This window comes from Microtus oregoni, unplaced genomic scaffold (genome assembly GCF_018167655.1).
Source record: "Microtus oregoni isolate MIOR12 unplaced genomic scaffold, Mior012 000008F_ref0000371, whole genome shotgun sequence".
Taxonomy (NCBI): domain Eukaryota; kingdom Metazoa; phylum Chordata; class Mammalia; order Rodentia; family Cricetidae; genus Microtus; species Microtus oregoni.
Window position 1 is genome coordinate 7,511,942 of NW_024543067.1, and position 23,525 is coordinate 7,535,466.

Sequence of the window (23,525 nt, forward strand, 5' to 3'; positions counted from 1 at the left end):
ATGCATTAGTGATGGATTCTGTGCTTCAGCGGGGGTAAGGTCCAGGTTAAGCTAAATAGAACCCTGGAAAATTCTAGCACAGAACTTCATCGGTCTTCCTACTGTACCACACTGCCAGTATTCTAGAGCGCAGTGGCATTACTGTCACCTTGTCTCAACTGCATCTGCTCCCATTCTTAAGTAACCTTTCTTGGTTATTAGTGGTTTTAAACACTGTGGGATATATATGCATCGAGACTTAGAAAGTGTTTGCAATGAAAACAACTCCCCTTTTGCTAAATAAGATAAAGACAGGGCTTTATCTCCACAACTTTTGTTTAATTATTTAATCGCTATACCATACACACACACATACACACACACACACACACACACACACACACACACACACACACGTGCATATACCACAGCCACTCTTTGCAGGATGTTTCTGGCTTCTCCAATTTTTGTTCAGAAACCCACTGCCTGCAACGTGGTTCACAGCATAGCCCTTCCTATGGAATCGAGCCTGCACATCATGGGATCAGCAAGATCAGCTGGGCAAATCACTTCACTACAAAATGGCGACTCAATGGCTACAGCACAACATTGGCTGTCTTTTGTGGGTCCTTTAAGGTTAGGCTTCTTTACACCTAATTTCCCTTTTCTAAAGAGAAAGAAAAAATAACCCCAGTAAATGAATTCACCCTTGCCACATAGGGATGCTTGCTGAAGCCCAGAAATGCCCATTTAGAATGAACTCATGGAAACCCTGCTTCAAATGTAGTCCTCTCTGTGTCAACAAGAGTCTACTTAGGGAGGCTAAATAGGTGAAGCCATGAATTTCCAGTCTCCTGATGCCAAATTAAATCCCACTTCTTCAGAAAGACCCTGCTATTGCTGTGTCACCCTGGGAGAACTTGGTGTTTGCTTTGGACCACTGTGATATGCCCTCTGTTGATGAAGGAGACCTGCTAGGGTTTAAGTAAAGCTGTGACCACATTCAGTCTAGACTCTGTCATCTTCGAGCAAATACACGAATAAAAAGCTTCTCAGAGGCTAAGGATGGAGCTTTGACCACAAAGAAAAAATACTGAAGTTATAATAAACACCAGAAAACAAATCTTTTACAAGTCTGGCATGGCAAATCACATGTATGATCTCAACGTAAGAAAGGCTGAAACAAGGCTGTCATGAGTTCAAGGCCAACCTAGACTACATGATGAATTCCAAATCACCTTTGAATGGTATAAGACCCTATCTAAAAAGGAAAACATAAATTTTTGCTTATGTGACAAGCAAACATAACTAAAGTGCTTCTTTTCCAATAATAGGACAATGAATACATAAAAGAAGAAAATAATTCCGTTTTGACCCAGAGGTGTGCACAATCACTTGTTCACAAACAGGTGCATGTGTCATTCCTGAGAAACAACCCTACAGTTCTTTAATGAAAAAGGATCCTTTATTTATTTCTAGACAACTCTAAATAAAGATGAGAAATAGTGAAAAAAAAAAAGCATTCTAGTTACTTTCTGCTGTTGCATAACCATGACCAAAACTAACTGATGGAAGAAAGAATCGACTCTGGCTCACAGTTCCAGAGGGAGAGTTCGTTCAGACAGTTGGAGCGAGAAGCTGAGAGCACACGTCCTTTTCTTCCCAGAGGAACAGTGACAGAAGCCGCATTCCAGGTCCCATAGGTGGTCCCACTATGAAGCTGGGAGCAGTTGAGGACGGCACAAGGTCTCATGATCTTATAGGTAGTGTTTTGAATGAGAAACATCCCCCAGTGTCTTGGGCGTTTATTTGAACACTTGATCCCCAGCTGGAGGGGCTGTTTGGGGGAGGGGTAGGTGGTTTAGAGGTTTAGGTTTTAGCTTCTGGAAGAAGTCTTAGCTCTCAGCTTCCTGCCCTCACTCTACCGTGCCCGACACTTGCTGCTGTGCCTCCATTCTGCCGCCACATGAGGATTCTAATCCTTCTGGAACCATAAACCAAAACAAACTCTTTCTTGCTTAAGTTGCCTTTGACCATAGTGCTTTATCCAGTACCAGAAAAGTAAGCAGTATACTGTTCATCTGACAGTTTTTCCAAGTTCGCCAGACGTGGTCTTTTATCACTCATCAAAAGGAAAGAGAAAGGAATTAGTTCTGCAGGACTTTGGGCAGCTGGCTGCACCTTAATTATTGTAAATATTGTAGATCTACCTACAAAAGAAAATGGCATTCAAATAGATACTGACCAAGTGGTCTTTTCCACTCCCAAACATTTCTTAACAGCCAAGCCCAGTTAAATTCACCTGTGGGGAGTAAAGCCGATCAAAACTGTTATTTCCTTTGCATGGAAAAGGCAAAGACATTAACAACGAAATATACAACCTACTCTCAAAGCCAGCTGCTGAAGCACAATGGTCCTTTTCTTCTGTGACAGAGAAATGAAACTCCACCATTGTGTGCAAGAGTGGGCTTGGTGTGTGGGTAGTTGTGGATATGAATGTGTCTGAAAAAGACAGAGGGACAGTTGCTTGCGTGGCTAAGATTTACTAGTCTGGGACGCCTTTCTTTCCTATAGTAAGTGTTCTCTGGGAAAGGCTGAACAATGCATTTTACATTAAGAAATCAGTTCATAGAACCCAATTCTGAAACAGAAGTTAAGGACATTAAAGTCATTTTTTTATCTTAGGTCCTGGGAGCTTGTGGTGAGAAGCCAAGATTCAAACTGTCCCATCTCACTCTGAATCTAAGTTTATAACCCCTGGCAACAGCGATTCCTGCCTTCATCAAAATCACCAAAGTAATGGAACATGTGCGTCTTTTATTCCATGTAAGGACAAGAACATGACCTTAGCATTCAGTATCTCAGCTTCAGAGGCCTGAGTCACTCCAACAGACCTAAAATAAGAAAGAGCTCCACGTAGGATCATCTGTCCACCCTCAAAAGGAATACTGTTGGGTCTATGTGGTCTGGGGGTTTTGTTTCTGTTTGACTGTTTCCTTGGAATAAAAATATTTGAACAGAGATGGGCAACAAAGAGTACTCAGAGCTGCCGCTGGAAAGGTGTTTTCTCTGGGGCTTGGGCCGGGACAGCACTGTGCCTGCAGAGTGTCTCTCCTGGCCACACTCATAAGGCCAAGCCAACCTAGGGACTGGCCAAACAATCAAGGCTCTCATGAATTCTCCCTCAGACTCTTCTTCAAATAGGCCTTCACAGGGATGCCACAGGGACCCAAGGACACTTGAGGTAGCTAAAATTCCCTTCCACAGTGCAGGATGTGTATGCAGCTCGGTCACCTGTGGCCAGGGAAGAAGAGACTCTGTGTCTATTCCCTTCTCTGACCAGCAGGGCCAACTGGAAAGCCTTCCTTCACTGCCACCCAGGTCTCTGTAAAAAAAAATAAAACGTTAAACCTGACTTCTCAGAGACGATTCTCAATAAAGGCGCCACGGATTGAATGGTCAACAGAGCATCTTAATAGGAATCACTGAAGAAAAAAGCACTTTGTAGAGAGAGAACAAATGGTCTATGATTTTTGTTTTGATACCAATTCTTATTTTTCCACTAGAAAGATCTACAGGTTGGTCATTTTATCCTTACAATCTTATTCATAAAATAAGTAGAACCTTAAAAAACCTTGAAAATCAAACTGGCCAACTTATCCTGTGGGTAAAGGTAAAAAGACATTAACTAACACAAAGAGGCTGAAATTTAACCATCATCACCCCGGTAATCAACGCCAGAGTGAGGATCTGAGGCAACCAAGCGAGTCAATAAAAGTAAGAACACACATACCTGAATAAAGGCATTAATATCATATTCTTACTAAGAAAGTCAACACAATTGTAATACATGTCAAAGCTACAAAATATGCAAGCGATTTGGTTTTGGATGTCATGTGACAAAGCCTTAGGTCAGATACTAGCAGCTGGTAATGATGAGACCAAATTCAAAGAGGCCCTTCCCGGAGTGCTAACTTTCACAGCCGCACTGTTTGGAGCGAGTTCCAGCTAGCCCCACGAAAACATGCTGGTGTTCAGAAAAAAAGAGAAGGCAGAACATGTGGATGAGACTGGGGTACAGGAGACAGCGCGCCGGGCCCTGGTTTGGGTTAAATATTCAATGTGAGAGCTTCAGACTCATCAGAGAAAGGGGGTAATTGAGTGGTTTTTAAAGACCCTCAAAGTTCTGAAATTCCAAATAAAAAAAGACTTTAAAAAAAATAATTCTTCCTATCATGTATATATAGTATGAACATTCACACTTGAACAGCAAAGAACAGGAACCCAGAAAGTATGCATAGGAGAAAAGAACCAGATATGCCAAGTCTCCTGAGGATGCATGGGTTCGTCTGTGGTACCAGCATCCCAACCAATCAGTGTCTGGTTTTGCTACAGCAAGTATGTTTGTTTGGATCACAGCTTGTGCACTGCCCTACCCATAAGATTTGATGCTCATCAGGAAATGCACTTTAGCGTTTCCTGTTAGTCACCCTAAAGCCCAAACGCCATAGTACGTTTTGAAGTTTTCCCCCCCATCCGGTCAACATTTGACCCAGCATAACCATGGCATGCAAATCGTCCTGACTGCTTTCAGTTTCCCAAGGATGATAACCATTGCTCACACTCCTTCCTGCTCCCACCGGCACCTCCCACCCTGTACCTCCACACTATGGTATGACTAACTCCTCTTTGACTCCTCTCCAGACTCCACTCAGGGTAAAGTGTGTGATGCGCAAGTGTGAGGACGTGAGCGTGGGTCCCCGGCACCCATGTAAAAGGCCCAGTGTGGTGTCACACACCTGTGATATCAATGCTGAAGAGACCAGAGAGGGAAGGCTCATGGGAACCTCAGACTTGCTGACCAAGCAAGTCTAGCTAAACCAAAGCTCTGGCCTCAGTGCCTCAAAACATAAGGTGAGAAAGCAGTTGAGGGAGACACGTGGTGTCAAACTGTGGCCTGTGTTTGTGCACATGCACGTGTACACACACACACATGATGGAGGAAGGTCATTGGTTAAAAAATAAAGAAACTGCTTGGCTGGCCCTCATAGGTTAAAACATAGGTGGGAGGAGTAAACAGAACAGAATGCTGGGAGGAAGAGGAAGTGAGCTCAGAGAGAAGCCATGTTCCCCTCTCCCGGGTAGATGTGATAGCTCTGCTCTCTGGGACACACGTGATGAAGCTCCGACCCAGGATGGATGTAGGCTAGAATCTTCCCGGTAAGCGCACCTTGGGGTGCTACACACCTGATTGGAAATGGGCTAGTCCAGGTGCAAGAGTTAGCCGAGAAGAGGCTAGATATAATGGGCTAAGCAGTGTTTAAAAGAATACAGTTTGTGTGTTGTTATTTCAGGGCACAAGATAGCCAGGCGGCCAGGGTGCTGGGGACGCAGCCCCGCCGCTCCTAATACAACAGAACGGCACCCGACATTTTTATTACTACACACACACACACACACACACACACACACACACAAACGGGGAGGGGGAGGAAGAGGGAGGAAGAGAGACTATGAATCTACTCAATATTGTCTCTTCTGGGAGTCCTGCCTTCCGTTCACTCAAGGTCTCTGCCCCATCCCTACCAAAACAAGGGGGCAACTGCTTTACAGCACTTTCTTAGCTTCTTCTCCAGAGCAAGCTCTGCAAAGGGTTGCCCTGATTGGTCTGTTTATTCCTGAGCATATTGTTAGCACCCATCAGATTCGCTGAAGTAAACCGGGAGAACTCACGCTCAGCACCCTGTGCTGGAAGTGCGGGGAGCCCATCCCTACAGCTGGACTCTGTTTTGCCACTTCCAAAGAGAAGGCTGTCCACAAATAACTTGCCATATAAAATGGGAGGAAAAAAGAGACCTTCCCTAATAGTTGGTCCAAACAACATTAAGAGCGGTGGCAAGTGTTGACTCTGGCATGAAGTACATGGGTAATAGTAGGTAATTTATCGTTGCTGGTGACCACTGGCCATTGCAATGGTCAAACTAGAAAAAAAAGTATCCTTTTTGCCAAGAGAGATGACCCCCTATATTTGTTCTGTTTTCTATGCCTCTCAGGGATCAGATGTCAAAGGCTCCGCACCTTCTCCGGGCTCCTTTCCCTTTCTGAACTCTGCTTCTCCTCTTTGCTGATTGTCCTCAGTGAAGTGTCACCACAAATAACAGAGCAGAAAGGGAAAGGACTCCCATCCTGAGATGGCCTGTGGTCAAATAAGGAAGAACGCCTCCACTGCCTGAGTCACAGGGGGAACCGACTCAAGGAATTCTTGGTAAGATGTCAAGCAGATGGAAGCCTGAGCTGGGGAGGGGATCTCTAGCTTTATGCTGGGGCAAGGAATGGGGAGTCGACTACACCTTGAACAAAACGCTCAGTGAGAAGCAGCTGGTTTGTGGATGCTGTAATTCCAAACCACGGGGAACGGTGGCCGACGTGGGAATCCTGAGTAGTATCAGAAGGGAGAGAAAGGAAAAGAACACACCTTCAAGTCTTTCTTTGGCCCCTGGAAAAGGGGCAAAGGTGGGGTTTGGTAGCATCAAGGAAAAGGATCAACACAAAAAAACCCGCTGGCCTGCAAGCTGTCTTAGAAGACGCGGGATAGTTTCACTCTTGAGAAGCAGCATGGTGTGGAGGTAAAACCCACACAGATCATGGAACCCAAGTCAGGAGGTGTATAGAATTCTAGCTCCTACACTTACTACTGTGTGTGTTGTGCTTTCCTGTCACTTTAAGGGACAAGCCACACCCACTCCCATTACCTCTGACCTGCCCACCGCCATCTTGGGCCCTTTCTTTTCTGCTTCCTTGACGTGCCTGCTTTTTATTATAAGGAAGACCTGGGAATGTTATGGTTTTGGTCCCCTTAAGAGACAAGCCACACCCATTCCCCTCCCCATCCCCTGAAGCAGGCTGATCTTCAGCTTCCAGCCTGAGCTCGCTCTCTTTTCCATCTTCCTCTCGGAGAGGCAGCTTTGCTTCTGCCTCTCTCCCCACTTCTCTCTTCCCCCCTTCTCTGTCTCTTTCTCCTCTACTCTCTCTCTCTCTCTCTCTCTCTCCCCCCCCTCTCTGTCCCCCCTTCACCCTTCCTCCTCCATAACCCCCTGAATAAACATTCAACCTCACCCTGCATGTTGTGTCTATCCATGTTTCTGTCTTCTGCCCGCCCACCATGTGTCTCTCCGCCTGGAACCAGCCATTGCTCGGGGACCAGCAGCTCTGCCTGGGGCCCACTGCCTGCTGCCACATGGCCCGCCACCACTGCTCTGGGACCGGCAGCCATTTCTGTCTGGGACTGGCTGCTCCCAGAGCCCGCTGTCCGCCACCACATGGCTCGCCACCACCATTTGGGACCTACAGCATTTCTGCTGCCTACCTCTGTGGGATCTTGCAGCATTTTTTTAAAAAGAACATTTTTGTGTGACTTCAGGCAAGCTACCCAGAGGCCCTAGACTTCCTTTTTCACCACCCAGGGAAAAGATAGAAAATCGATCATGGTAGCCATGCTCAGTAGGGTTGTTATTTCCAAATCCAGACCTCCAAGGTAGTCTGAGTGCTAGGTGAGCAAGTAATGCTGTACACATTTGAAATAAGATTCTTATTAAGACGCAATACCCACTCAAAGTCTATCTGCACTCTCATGCTTCCTTCCCCGCTGGTGCTGCCATTGTGAGACTCCAAGATGCCTCTTCTCTAGGAACTCAGCTGCTGACCAACAAATGCTCGCTTGAACATGGACACTGAACAGGTCTAAATGCCGTAGCCCATTCTCATACAGCAAAAACCAAAGGCTATCCTATACAAGTGATAAGTCCTAGCCAGCCCAGAACAAATCACAATAAAATTGATTGGCTATTAACTAAACACCCGCAATAGCCATTTTCTAAGTTGTTCACATTCTAGTTAGCAGTCATGGACTATTAACCTGTTGTGGTGGGACATGCCTTTCATTTAAGCACTCAGGAAAGTGAGGCAGAAGAATCATGAACTCAAGGATATCCTGGGCTACATGGTGAGACCCTGTCTCAATAAAAAGCTAGCTTTATTTTAAACTCATGGAACATAATAGAATTATAGGCAGGTGTGTCTCCCCTTATAGCTGGCTAAAGTGATACCATAGTAAATTCACCAAGGCTCTTTGCTCTTCCATCTTGAAAGCTCAGAAAGTTGCTCTTCCCACCAAATCCATTCATTCACTCAACAATTACTTGCTGTGTACCTACTTTGAGCCAGACAGCTGTGAAAGACCACATAGAGAAAAGAAACAAGACATTTGATCCCGCTGGTGTTCCCCAGGCCAAAAATCTTCAAAGATCATAGTTCTCAGATATTAAAAACCATCGTGCAAAAGCCAAAGTCAAAGATCCACATTATCAGTCAGTGAGCTGATAATGAGATGATCGCCAGGCCATGACAGCGTTCATTTCACAAAACAAATCCATGGTTTCCAAATACCCATATCCACCACTTCCAGCAGGAGAGCGGACGGCACAAGAGACACTGGGCATCACTGTGACAAACACATGACAGCTTTTGGCTGTGACTTTCCTCTTGGGGCTTTCTACCACTTTCCCGTGTGGAGCCCACCCACCCTCTCACGCCTACTGCTCTTCTCAAAAAGGTTGTTATTCATTTATTGACCTCTATTTCCTAAGTTACAAACATATTTCCATCTTGCTTCAAGTTATTTTTCACGCATCATCCTGACTGGAGTTTTCCATGTTCTAAAACTTCTTCCATTTCATGGCGACAGAATTATTATTATGTAAGCCTCAAAGGACACGACTTTTGCTATACACATGTGAAATTCATGTGATAGGTGGCGGTAGTGTTGCTTAAGGTGGAGGCCAAACTACCCAGTGAGGCACAAATGTTAATTTTACATGAATCATTAAGTGCAGTGCGTGATGCAGATGTGGAATCTTATGCAAAGGTCAAGATTAAAGTAAGAACTTGATGGGTTCATAGTCCAAATGCCACAGTCATTTAGTGCTCCATGATCTAAACAGTGAGTGTCTGAGATTATAAAGGAAAAGCCACGCACGCATCAACATTTGATGGCCAGCAAACAAATGTCTGCGTCAATACGGAAGCAAAATGTCTCAGGCTATGCATCTCATCTCATACACAGATTATATCCATGGCAAACTGAAACATGTTTTCTTCAGATCAGGTGAAGCTGTCTGGAGGCACAGAGATGCGCCAAGGCTTTACCGTAATTAAATGAGGAAGAAGCCATCATGAAAGACGCTTCTTCCTACAGTAGATGGCAACAAATAAAGAGACCCGCAACTGGACAGCGGACAGAGAGTGAGAGACCTTGGAACCATCAGTCCTAAAATGGGATGTCTCCTTCCAATCCGTCCCCTCAGGGCTTAGGGAATTTTGTAGGAGAGAAGATGGAAAGATGGAAAGAGCCAATGGAGATAGAAGACACCAAGAAAACAAGACCTTCTACACAAAACACACACCTATGAACTCACCGAGACTGGAGCAGCCTGTACAGGACCTGTACAGATCTAAGTCAGGTGGGGTCCCAGGACTGAGAGCGAAAGTAGACACCAGCACCATCTCTTACCCAGAAACCATCTCCAACTGACAACCGCTCACAAAGGAAAAGTTAAGTTTTCTCCAACGAAGTCTCACTGGGTATCCAAACCACACATGGGTAGGCCCCACGCTCAGAAGCAGATGGCCAACACAAAATTAAATCAATAGCAATTTTGGAGTGTTGTTGTCTCCTAATTCTTTATCTGGGCTTTTATTTTTATCTTTTAACCTTACAGGTCTTTTGCCTACACACTATGGTTTCTCTCTTTGTGTCTTTATGAGATTTCTGGATGTGCAGGTGTGTGAGCATCTACATCTGTATGTGTTTCTTGAACTTTGACTTTGGCTCTTTTTTTTTCTATTTGTTTTGTCCTATTCTTTTGTGTCTTTTAGTTCCCAACCACTGAAAAAGTGATGGCTTGTTTTTCTTACAAGGATTTCGTTTGGGGGCATTGTTTTGTTTATATGGGTGTGCTTTAGGATTAATAGACGTGATCAAACATTAACCTCAATATAGTCTAAGAAGAAGCTATGATTCAATTAGGTAATTAATTAAACAAGTTATCATTAAGCAAACATTTTAGTTACTCTATACTCTAAAAGAAATGTTCTCCAAATGTTCTCTAGGTGGGTATATCTCTAGGTGCCACCCCAGTGCCCAGAGTTTACTAGGCTTTCTGAAACTATTTTGTGAGTATGTAACTGTGTACATATCTTCATCCACAATGACCACTACCATGAAGTTGTTTTTTTTAAAACCTAGGAAAACTTTAAGTTTGAAGTTACTTGAGTTTAAAACTGGATATGGTAATTCATGCCTATAATACGAACATTCAGGAAATTGAACAAGAGGCCACAAGATAAGGCCAGTTTAGTCTATATAGAGTGAGTTCAAGGTTAGCCTGCCTCAAGAAACGCTGAGAGTGAGAGAAATCCTTTTCTTCAAGGATGAGCTCCCTAAATGGTTATACACTACTAAGGTGGTCATAAAATACATACAAGACACATTAAAGGAACTGAGCAAATTATATTAATATACTTAGAGATAGATAGATAGATAGATAGATAGATAGATAGATAGGTAGATGATAGATAGATAGATAGATAGATAGATAGATAGATAGATGATAGATAGATGATAGATAGATAGATAGATAGATAGATAGATAGATAGATAGATAGGGAGGGGATCATGGGACAGATTGCAGAGTGGAAAGAGGAAAGGGAGGAAGAAATGATATAATTATACTTTAATTTTTTAAATCAACAACAAAAAGATTATTTGAGTTTATAGAAGAAACATCATAATTTTTATCTTGAACTGTGAGGTAATGTCTATTAATATGAAGAGAAATTTAATTTTGCAAAACTAATTTTCCTAAAGATTTCTGCCATAGATTTCTATAAAACCTTGGACTATTTGCCTACAATTTGTTAAGAATTATAGAGAGTCTTCCCAGCTTCTGCTACTGACAGCCCTGGGCTGCTCTCCACCTTGGCCCAAGACGTTTCTTTTCATAGTGGACAGCAGTCAATGGAGAGGTGCAGAACTGGTCACAGTGCTGAGAAAGAGATCCTGAGCTCCAAACAGAACACCCATCTCCACCACCAAGGCTGAGGGACCATCACAGAAGAGGAGGCAGACAGAGACAGAATGTAAGAGCCAGAGGAGAGAGGTGAGTGCTGAGGAATGCTGCTCCCATACATGGCAGAGCTATCTAAATCATGACCTCACAGTGCAGTGGTTACCTACCTAAGACTGTCACTTGAACAAGACAGCCAAAAGGTTCCCAAGATCATCCCAGCACAGATGGGTAGATGATCTTCAGGACCAACTCCATACTGAGGAACTATTGCTCATGGGTAGTTGCTGGGGGATGAAGAATCATTGTTTATGGAGGAAGGTAATCAATACTGGTAGGTTTCCCATACCCTACATCTGTGCACATGGGACTTATAGGTTGTCAAAAAATTAAAAAAAAAAACAAACAAAATCAAAGACATGAAGTTGGGAGGGGCTTGTTGGGGAGATAGAGAGAGAACCAGAGGAGGAAGTGGAGGTACATATGATGATATTTCATTGTCTACATGGATCAAATGCTCAAAAATAAAATAAAAAATAACTACAGCATGTAGACTTGAACTAATAGATAACTATGTAGGAAAGCATCTAGGGTACCCATATCATATAAAGCACTATCCATTTGAACATCTGTGAAGCAAAGACCTCAGGGCAAAAGTCTTATGATGTGGCCTCTAATAAAAACCGTTTAAAGCTAAATGAAACCAGTTATGCTGAGGCTTTCGTTTGTTTTTATTTTGGTGGTGTGGGACCTTGAATGCTATGGTATTCTAGGGAGGAAAAATCTTCTATGATATCTTTCATCATTTACACCACAACACTGAGACCAGTATTTAGCTGATTCTATAACTGCAGAAAGAATGGTAAGCTGACATTGCCATAGACTTGCATAATACCAGGTAAATAGTCACACTCTTGTTTACCATTATCATAAATTAATGTGGATACATGACAACACTGAGACTCTATAAAGGAGACAACTCACCAAGCACAATGACCACAGTCTTCAGAAGGCTCATCATGGTGTCCCGATTCCTCCTGGGTCCAGAACTATGCCGAGACATTCTCATAGTCCTCTGGCGAACATAGCCAAAGATGTGCGCATAGAGAACCACCATGACCACGAAGGTTACCAGGTTGAAAATGGCCCAGAAGACTAAGTAGGAGTCACTGTAGAGGGGTGCCATGTTGGAACAATGATCAATATCACAGATACAGTTCCAGCCCACACTGGGTATGGCACCCATCACAATGGCCATCGTCCAGATGACCACAATCACCACCACCACACGCCTGTTGCTCATCCGTGTGTGGAGCTGCATGCGGAAAACTGTGATGTGCCTCTCGATGGCAATAGCCAGCAGGTTGGCCACAGAGGCCGTCAGGCTGGTGTCGATGAGGCCCTGCCGGAGGAGCCAGGTGCTAACAGTCAGTCTCCGCGTATTGGGTCCCGTGTTGAACATCAGGTAGAAGTAGGCCAATCCAGCAAAGAAGTCTGCAGCAGCCAGGTTGGCCATCAAGTAATAAATAGGGAAATGGAAGCGACGGTTGACATAGATTGCCACCATGACCAGTAGGTTGGCCAGCATGATGAACACGCAGACAGTGATCCCCAGTCCCATTACCAGCTTGCTCACTGTGTTCCATTCTGTAGCAAGATATTTCCCACTCCGGTTATAAAAGAAGGCGATAGACTCGTTGTAGAAGCACTGTGGTTCATTCATGGCTGTGAACTGAGAAAGAAGAAGAATGAATGAATGAATAAATAAACGAAACCCACAGATCCAAATATAAAGACGGACAGACAACACAAGGCTCCTATAACATCTTCAAATGAAACAATAAAAGCAAAGAATCTGGACATCTGACCCAGAATAATGTCCAACAGCCACATTGGCCATTTAGTACTCAAGATTAAAGAGGGTGAGACAAATAAAGGACAAGGTCTCTACTTGGTGGTTGTGTGTCATTGAAGTCTTCAAGACAAGCCACATGGCATGCACACACACAAACAAATTTCCTTAAAATACCCAAAACAGTCAAAAATCTTGCAGAATCTGCAATTGAAGTGTTTATCCTATTGAACTTTACTCTGCCCTGTTATTTAGTAACAGGGGTAGTTTCTGAATGGTATCTTTGGCCAATTAGTGTACATTTCTCACCTCACACAGTGGTTTTGACCTGTGACAGACATTTTGTAACACAAGCTCGCAGAAGGGCCATCAGCCCCAACATTTCAAAGGTCATACTATGCATCAAAGATTCTTTAGTCAAAGCCAGCATGTACTGTTCAACATTCCTGTGGTCAGCACAACCCACCCCCAGAACTCTCCATCCCCAGAATAGCATCCAGCTACTAGTCTGTGACTCTTGAGAACTTTCTTCCCCCTTGGAAGGCTTACTGTAAGCAGCTGATACCTGACACTACTCCCCAAGAAGTAAAATAGAATCAGTTTAGAGGCCACGCATGCCTCCCAGTGTAGAATGATGCTGCTTTGTAATGTGTTTACTTACTCCTTCTTTTTCTTTTAATCAGAAACAGATGGAGTATATTTGCATACTATTTATACTCTCACTCTAGTCCAGAAAGGTTTGAGTAAACAGTAAAGCAAAGTTAGAAAATAAAAGATAATGAAGAATACAAAAAGGGGAAATGCATATCAACTAGAAAAAGGAAAAAAAAAAACTCTCTTCCTGAAACCTTCAGTTCACTGGAAACTTCTAGAATTAGAAAGTAGTCCCTGAAGACATTTCACATTCTGTTTCCTCTTCTCTTGCTGTGAGTCCTAAATCACTAAGCAAATACACTGCTGTATGGTTACCTGTAGGTTCTTCTCTTCATTAAATAAGTCATACTCTACAACCTTGTCTTAACATCTCTTGGCATCTTCTGCATAGTCCAGAGTGTCTCCCTCACTACACAGCAGAGAACTTGGTCATTAGTGTTCCATTCCACCTCAAATCTTGCCCTTATTCTAGGTAATTCATCTACTTTCCTTGCCTGTCTTTTCCTTGACTTCACCTCTAGTGACCTATTCCATTACATCCCAGTGGCCCACACCCATGACCACACCTACCCAGAACTGTCTGCTTTTGAAAATACTTACTTGAGACGTTCTAATTACTCATCATAATCTCTCATTTTTCAGTTTTTCTCATGTAATGTCTAGTACCTCTGTCTTTTGAAGGTATCTGTTTTCTTGATCCAGTTTTTGATGGATCACCCTCCTATTTTCCATTTCCTCTTTCATCCAATTCAAGTTCCACAGTGAGTGATTTAGTCCCTTTATTGTGAACACAGGAGCATAGTCTCTTCTCAAAGACATCGAGATGACCTGAATTCGGAATTTTCTGATTATATTAACAACAACTACTGTGCTAATTATTTCTTTTATTGCTGTAACAATATTACTGGCAAAAGTAAGTCAAGGATGGAAGGGCTTGTTTTTTGAGTGATGATGTGAAGATGTGGTCTGCTCTATCAGAAAGTCTTGTCAGTAGAGTGGGAAGATGCAGGAGCATAGAATGCTGTAGTCAACAGTTTTTTCCCTTTGTATTCACTCCAGGAATCAGCCTAGGGAATGTCGCCTCCCCCCCACACACACAGTTAGGGTACGCCTTCCCACTTTAATTTTCTCAATCATGAAACTTCCTAACAGACATGTCCAGAGACATGTGAACAGTTTTCAGGTACAAAAGGGTTGTGAATAGAACATTTTTAAGAAGCCTGAATCTTTATGATCATCTCTTCATTTCAAATCCCCTATAAAACTACTTGTAAAAAATCCCTTCTGCCAACTAAGGGCATTTATTCAGAGGTCCTGTGGTTTTAGTAATGGTTGTCTTGGGAAGCCATGACTGTACTTGTCAGACAGAAAACAATAAAAAATAATTTCTAAATAAAAAATGAAGTAGAACTGGGCAATAGTGGTGCACACCTTTAATCCCAAAACTTGGGAGATAGAGGCAGATGGATCTCTGTGAGTTCCAGGTCAGCCTGGTCTACAGTGAATTCCAAGACAGCCACGACACAGAAAAAGGATGTCTCAAAAAAACCAAAAATGAATAAATAGAAAAAAACGACAAAATTCCTAGAGAGTAGAAATGCCAAATAAAATAAAAGATGTAAGATATCCACCCAGCATTCATAGAGAGGGTCAGCGACAACAAGAAGGAATTGGAGGCGTGGATTAAAACAAACACCTAGTTATTCTGGAGATCCAAGGACTGGGGTGGAGTTGGAGAGGCAGAGCCTCACACAAGGAAAAGCCACAACTTAAGACACATTCATTACCGGTTTACGTTTATATAAATTACAGAACAATGTTAAAAGTAGGTCAAATTTCCCTGTAGCTTGATGAGATTTTGGAATCTTAAAGGTAAAGAGAGGCTCTCGAAGCACAAAGGAAAAATAAAGAAAAAGCAAGCTCACCAGATGTGGAAGGTGGAGAGAACAGACACCCCAGTGCTTCTGATGTGGGAGCTTTAGGACAGAGATTCTCAGCCTGTAGGTCGTGACCCTGCTGGGGGTCAAATGCCCCTTTCACCAGGGTTGTATATCATATATTCTGTATGTTGGATTTTACATTACAATTTTCTACTAATCACACTTTTACATTACAATTTGTAATAGTAGCAAAATTACAGTTATAAAGTAACAACAAAAATAATTTTATGGTTGGGGTCACTACAACATGAGGAACTGTATTAAAGGGGTCAGAGCATCAGGAAGGTTGAGAACCACTGCTTTAGCACAAAACCCAAGGTATGAAAAACTTTGCTGTACAGAGAAAATCTTTAGGACCCTACAGGAAAGCCCCCCACAGGCTCACGAGGAGCTTGACCACAATCACAAGGAAAGTGACTAATAAACACAAGTGCTTGTGCATACACACACACACACACACACACACACATACACACACACATGTACACACACACATGCACACACACACATGTATGCATGCACACATGCAGCCAAAACCCCTGGTGTATAAAATTCATAAGACATGACAATTGTTTTCAAATGGTCAAAAATTCAAACATAAAAATAACTCTTAAATTACACAAGATATAATTTAATAATATTGGCATAAATCTATCATTGCACCAAAAAGTACTTGAGTTAGGAAAGTAGGATGTAAATGTTTGTTCATTTTCTCTTACTGTTTAGGTAAGAATCATATCAGGGAGAGACGAGGAGAAAGAGGAAGAAATGCAAACATATTGAACATACTATTTAAATTGTGACAATCGGCAGAAATTACCGGAAAGGGCGGAGGTAAACACAGTGGCTTTGGGTAGTTACTGAAGTAAGGTCACTTTCCACACTGCTGAGGAAAATGTGAACATTTGGTCTCCAGCTGGCTGTACTGAAGGAAAGGGCAATAGGCAAAGAATGATCCCTGCACCAAAGGTATCTACGTAAGATCTTACTTAAAAGAAACCAGCAGTTACTGTTAGAATCATGGGGACAATATGAATATACTCAGACAAAATTCAGTAAATACTTTCCAATGAGAGCCCTTGCTCTACAGGCGAAATCATTACAGCTCGAAATCCTTGTTGAGTAAGAAGCTGCCAAATGCTGCCCTGGAGAGGGGCTGAACATGCAGATCGGATAAAATTACTTTTAAATGAAATGTCTCTCAGTGGCAGAAAGTAGGCATTCACGTACTTCCATCGTGCACTGATCACTGCATCCCAGAAAGGAATCATGGGGTGGGGTGGGGTGGGGTGGGGCCCCAGTGGTCACTGCATCCCAGAAAGAAACCCTGGGCTGGGGGTGGGGCCTCAGTTGCTACTCTGCACAGATGTTCCTTTTGGAAATCTCACCCTACCCGTGCTTCAGTCACGGCAGCCTGTCATCCTCAACTCTAAAGGGTGTTGTTATGGTGCTGTCTGGGGTCTCTAACCTTCATGCACCCCTCTCCGCCTTCCCAGGAATTATGGAATGTCAGGCAAGGACGCAGCTCAACACTATGCCTTCAAAGGGCACTAAACGATACACCAGAGTGCCTGCTGAAGCCACTTCCTGTCCATTTGACACGCCTTTTAACTCCCAGAAGGCAATTACACACTCATTAGCCAAGAGGAAAAACAAACACCTGGCATAAAGCTCACAAGATACTAATTAGACCTCTGCGGTTTAGTAGAGAGTCCAAGAAGAAAGTAAATATGTACTCCCCTGGCATGCTTTAAGGGCATCTTAATCTACGCTGGGTAAGGAACCCGCAGTATGATATAAGCGAAGTCAGCTTGCTCCCCACTCCTGTGTATGCATATGTGCACATAGGTCTGTGTGTGTCAGAGCACAGGCACACGCGTGTGCGCGCATGGGGAAGCCAGAGGTCAACCTAGGGTACTGTTTTTCATCCACTTTGGCTATAGAGACAGGATCTCTCAGTGGCCTGGATTTGGCTGAATAGACTAGGCTGGTTGGCCCATGCGCCCTGAGGAGCCACCTGTACCCATTGCCTCAGGATCACATGGTCCCATTTCTATTAACACAGTGGAACGTGTGAGGGTATGTACAACTCGGAGCTTTAGACTCTTCCTGAGTCCAATGTCCACCAAGTCACGTGTTCAAAACGTAGGCTCCTAGTCCCGTTCTCTCTTTTTGAAATGGAAGCATAAAAGATTTCTATGTCCTTTTCATTTCCAGTTATTAAAGCTAAAACAATCAAACCATTTACACTATTCTCCGAATAAGAGCAGAAAAATAGGTAGCATGGAATTTATTCAAATGGTATTAGGTTTACTACCAGGAAAATAATCTCTCATCCTTCTTACAGTCTCAAATTAAAAATAAGAAAAATGGCATGATTTCTCATCAGAATATAACACTGACACAAATCACAAGATAGCTTAGTTCTAGGTTCCTTAGGATGCTGAAGAAGATGCAATAATTAGTCTTTTAGAAATTCATCAAAAATAATACCTCAAGTGGTTTATCTTATAAAGCAAGTAGCAGAATAATACTACGTTTACATGTGGAGAGCAAACTGATATATATATATATATATATATATATATATATATATATATATATATAGTCAGTGAGACTATTTCATGAAAGCCTTCTCATGAAGATTCTTCTCTACCAGGCTAAAAAAAGGGAAACATCATCACACTGGCAGATTCCCAGAGAATTTTAAGTTGTCGCTAAGAGGAGGAATGATAAAAGCTGTTACTAATAGCAAGGATGTGCAGGATTAAATATAGCAAGTCTTCTAGATGCTTCTCTGAGCCAATTAAGAACTACAAAGCAAGGTTAATGGGTTACACCTGGAGCAGATTATCGTGGTCAATGAGGAAATTTTGAATGAATGAAGTTTATGCCCTAGCAATGCTGAAGCATGCATAGGCAGCCCGTATATGGCGGTTCTGTTGAATTCGTCCATATTGGGTTTCATGGTCTAAGTTGATGAGGACGACTGACCAGGTCCCTTCCTCAAGAGGACACCAGATCTCATTACACATGGTTGTGAGCCACCATGTAGTTGTTGGGAATTGAACTCAGGACCGTAGGAAGAACAAGCAGTGCTCTTAACTGCTGAACCATCTCTCCAACTTCCAAATGCTACTAAGAAGCAGAAATGGTTATGTCTGAGGCTGTGAGTTTGAACTAAAAACCACTAGTAGTGCCAGAAGTCTTAGCAGTCTCCTTATTAGTAAAATAATGGATAAGAAAGAATATCAGTTCACACACAGTGCAGGTAATAAAAAAAGCAGCATCAATCGAGAAAAACAATTAGGGGAATAAGGATTTACCCAACCAGGAATGGTGGTATGGACCTGTAATTCCAGTACTGAGGAGGCCCAGGTGGAATACACAAGTCAAGGTTAGCACAGACAAGCATGAAAACCCTCTGGAACTAGCCAGAGAGGCTGAAACACACACATGGTGGCTTGATAGGGTGGCATGGCTTTATCCATCTGTTGTGGAACATTGTTTTAAGATGTGTTACATGTATTTATGCTGTGGGATATTTGTTTAGTGATGTAAATATGTATTGCATTCTTTTATATTGTATTTATTTAACTCTGAAAAGCTGTGTTACTTTGCTTGCCTAAAACACCTGATTGGTCTAATAAAGAGCTGAACAGTCAATAGCAAGGCAGAAGAAAGGATAGGCGGGGCTGGCAGGCAGAGAGTATAAATAGAAGAAGAAATCGGGGGCGGGAGGGGGGGAGAGCAAGGAATGAGAAAAGAAGGAGAGGAAGACTCCAGGGGCCAGCCACCCAGCTACACAGCAAAACCATGGAGTAAGAAATAAAGGAAGGCTTACAGAGATAGAGAAAGATAAAAGCCCAGAGCAAACGACAGACAGGATAATTTAAGCTAAGAGAGCCAGAAACAAGCTAAGTTGAGGCCAAATAGCTATAATAAGTAATAGTGAGACTCTCTATTTGGGGGCTGTGGCAGGCCCCACAAAAGGGTCAAAGAGTAAAAACAACAAACTATACCCATCAAGTATTCATTTATTTAAAAATAATAACCTATTTAATGCATAGGAACTCACATCAGGGTGTATAAGTCACTATCATATACAGAATGCCATTTGAGGCATTATATATATATGTAAAATACATATTATATTATGATATAATACATATTATTTTATTCTATTAAGTATTATTGTGCTGGGTCTATTATATCTTATATTTTATATGTTATTATATATACTATATAGTAATCTGAAAGAATTGGAAGAAAACAAAAAATGTATTTATAACTTGTGAATAATGGGAAGATTTTTTCCAAATGAAACCAAAACATTGACCAAATTTAGCTAATAAAAAAAAATGTAAGACTTCAGTGCTGAAAAACAACAACAAAAAAACTTTTAATGAAAGGGGAGGAAAAATGCTTGTATGAAATTTGGCAATTTACATATACGATTCCCCTTAGAGCGAGGAGTAAAAATTTCTTACCAATCAAAAAGACAAATCTAAAAGATCCAACAGAAAAAAAACCATGTGCAAAGCCATGGACAGACAATCTCCAGGAGAAAGTCAAACCAGCCAAGAGCCACATGAACATTCTCCTCAGAAGGAACCAGATAAGGCTGAGCAGCATCGACAGAAAGGGCCAATTGTTTCCAACACAGCACAATTAACGTGTCTGAAAATGTCACTGCCTGCGAGGGCAGTCATACAATGCCAGAGAATGGAAACTCAGTACAACAGCTTTGAAAAACGGTCTCACAAAAATGACTCAAATTCACGTATTCAGACACTGGACTCTGGAGGGGGTGGGGAGGATCCCAAACATGCCTAAGGAGAGCCAATATCGTATAATTTAAAATGAAGAAGCAACATAAATACTGAACCACCAGAGAAGGAATGAATTACAATATACGCAAGAAACTACTAAAAAGAAATGAAATAAAGCCAGTTCACACACACTAACCATGAAGGCAATTTGCACAGGTTAACATATGGCATATCATTCTTGCATTTAAAAATTATAGAAATTTATTATAATTATTCATGTTTTCTCACAGAACTGAATGTCCTCAAATACATGCAGAGAGGATAATAACTGTCAACTTCTGATCTGGATGAAAAAATTAACAGCATTGGGAAAAGAGTAGAAAGGACTTCAATGACCTTGCTGGATGGTAAGTATTCATTTCCTTTATTTATTAAAACAGAAAAGGCTGAGAAATTGCATCAAAAGGTTAAGCTTTTACAAAGCAAAATAATGGATACATTCCTGCACGTTTCACTATCATTAAACATATTTCATCACAAAAATGATTCAATCTAAGCCATTAAAAGAGGAGGTGGGGATGGGGACATCGTGGCTAAAGATGGAATGTGCTTGCCAGAGAAGCATGAGGACTAGGTTCAGACCACCAGCAACCATGTGCAGCTCCATGTGGACTACACCTGGAATTCCAGTGCTGGGGGTGGCAGACAGGAAGGGCCCTGGGGCTTGCTAATCAGCTACTCCAGCTGATTTGGGGCCTCCCAATATAATAAGAGACCTCTCTCAAAAAATAACATAGAACCTCTGACCTCCACCAGCACATGTGTGCATGAACAGAACAGAATGTAATTTCTTCATCTAAAACTGGAGAAGAAAAAGTTACCTTTTGAAGGAAAGGGGAGGGGATTGGGACTCACTATGCAATTCTTACTAGCCTGCAAATCCTTATTCAGACCAGGTTGGCCCCCTTAGCCCCAGAGAACGATCTACCTGCCTCTGCCTCCTGAGTCCTGGGATTTAAAGGCAACCTGAGCATCAGGTACTCATTTCTATGGCATCTGTTCTGTTGACACAAAAATCAAAACCCACAGGGACTGAGCCTTCATGGACCACAGACAGTATCTGAAATGAAGTCTTAACTGAATGGATAGGCAAAACTACGTATTCAGTGTGCATTAAGAAACATATCCTACTTACAACTTCTTCTGTTTCAGTTTTAAAACATAAGCAGCAAACACTTATTCTTTTTTTTTTAACCCTCACCTACCACTTTCTCTTGTCATTTCCTTACGGGAAAATCTGCTCCGGGAAACTGCTTTTGCTATGAGTAGACTAAGAATTAAGTCATACAATATTCAATAAAAAGCCACTTTCCCTATTTCACATATCAAGAGAAAATTTTAATAACTTTAAGAGAAAACTTGGACCAAAAGTACTTATAAGAATTCTGGGGCTGGTGAGCTAGCTCAGCAGACAGTGGCATCTGTAGTCAAGCCTCACTACCAGAGCTCAGTCCCTAGGTCCTACCTTGTTGGCAAAACGACCTAGAGGATCGAGATGACAGACTCTATCAAGTTGTCCTCTGACCCCCAAGTATGCGCCATGGCATGTGTATTTATGAGTGCACACTCAAGTACACACAAGCATGCACACACGCAAGTACACACATACACACGCACACCCACGGGGAGCACAAGATGAATAACTAAAGTGACATATTTTTAGTTGTTTTTGAGACAAGGTTTCACTGTGTAACCCTAGCTGGCCTGAAACTCTGTATGTAGACATACTGAGCTGGCCTTGAACTCACAGAGATTTGCCTGCCTCTACCTCCTGAGTGTTGAGATTAAAGGCATATGCCACCACTGAGGTCAAATGTAATTAATTTAAAAAGAAAAGAAAAAACTCCAGTTTAGCCAGGTAGTATGGCTTAAATCTGTTATCCCAGCACACAAGAGGATGGGGTAAAGCTGGGTGGTGGTGGCTCATGACTTTAATCTCAGCACTTGGGAGACAGTGGCAGGCAGATCTCTGTGAGTTCAGGGTCAGCCTGGTCTGCAAAGTGAGTTCTAGGACAGCCAAGATGGCTACACAAAGAAATCCTGCCTCAGAATGAAGAAAGAAAAAAAGAGGAGTGGGTAGGTAAATTACCACAAGTTCAAGGCTATGTTGGGCTGTGGTGGGAAAGCCTGTCTGACAAAACAGTTGTTTTTAATTCTAATTAAATACATACTGTCCAGTGTGCCTACTGACTGTGGTCCTCACATCAGTGGCACGCCCTCTCATCTCTGCTTGCCTTACCTTCTTCCTCACTGCCAGGGATGTGAATTCCCACACGCTGGCTCAGTGGTGCCTTAGGGCTCCAGGCTCCTCATGACAGTGTGATGTTGCAGGTGAGTCCCTCCATGTGGCCATGACTCACAGAGGTGGGATCACCTGACCACGTCATCTCTACACAACTGAACTCATCCCTCTAGCTTAGCCCTGAACTATGACCTGTGCCACTAAGCTATGGAACTGCAATTCTCCTGGTTGGCTTTATTGACTTACCAACCATAGTTAAGGTCATGCTAAGCAGAATTCTGGAGCAAAGTGCTTAGAGCTGGGGCTCATGCATGAATTCAGTGAACAGTCTCCTATCTGGGCCTGAACCTAGACTCCTAACCCCCCCTTTACTGACTAGTGCAGGCTGACCTGACGTTGGTGTGTGGAGATCATCCTCTGGACATCCCAACTGTGAGGTTACAGAGCCCTTGTTCACCCACAAGCACGCACCCCGTCCTTCTAGCTGCCGGGTCTTACGGCTCTACTGGAAGCTGAATGCATCACTGAAAGTTGCTCCATGGCCAACCCAGGCTTCAGAAACGAGGGGGCACCACCGTCCCAGTTCTCACTAAGGAACACAGAGAAGAAACACACCTTTTCCTTCTCCACAGGCTTCAGCCTGCCTACAACTGCGAATTACCCCAGGGCCGTGCTTAAGTGACACTCTGCAACTATGGTATGGCAGGGTCATCACCCAGCAAATTCAGGCTCATTTCTTTAATGACAGGCTCATTACAGCACGATCCAGAGCTCAAAAGATGGAGCCCCTGGACCCTGTGATTATGGTAAAAATAGGACACTGTGACACTCCGCCATCTCTGCTGACTCTGCAACAGAAGTCGGAGTGTCGGGAGAACCGAGGCGTAAAAATGACACGCACCA

At 42.7% G+C, this 23,525-nt stretch overlaps 1 protein-coding gene across 7 annotated transcripts in view; it reads right to left on the bottom strand.

The window, feature by feature from the left end:
- Lpar1 (lysophosphatidic acid receptor 1) overlaps positions 1-23,525 on the bottom strand; it is a 116,323-nt gene that overhangs the window by 38,289 nt on the left and 54,509 nt on the right. For all 7 annotated transcript variants that reach the window (XM_041657771.1, XM_041657776.1, XM_041657772.1 and 4 more), the window contains one exon: positions 12,087-12,834. In XM_041657771.1, the coding sequence (XP_041513705.1) occupies positions 12,087-12,834 (748 nt within the window). The remainder of the gene's footprint in view (positions 1-12,086; positions 12,835-23,525) is intronic.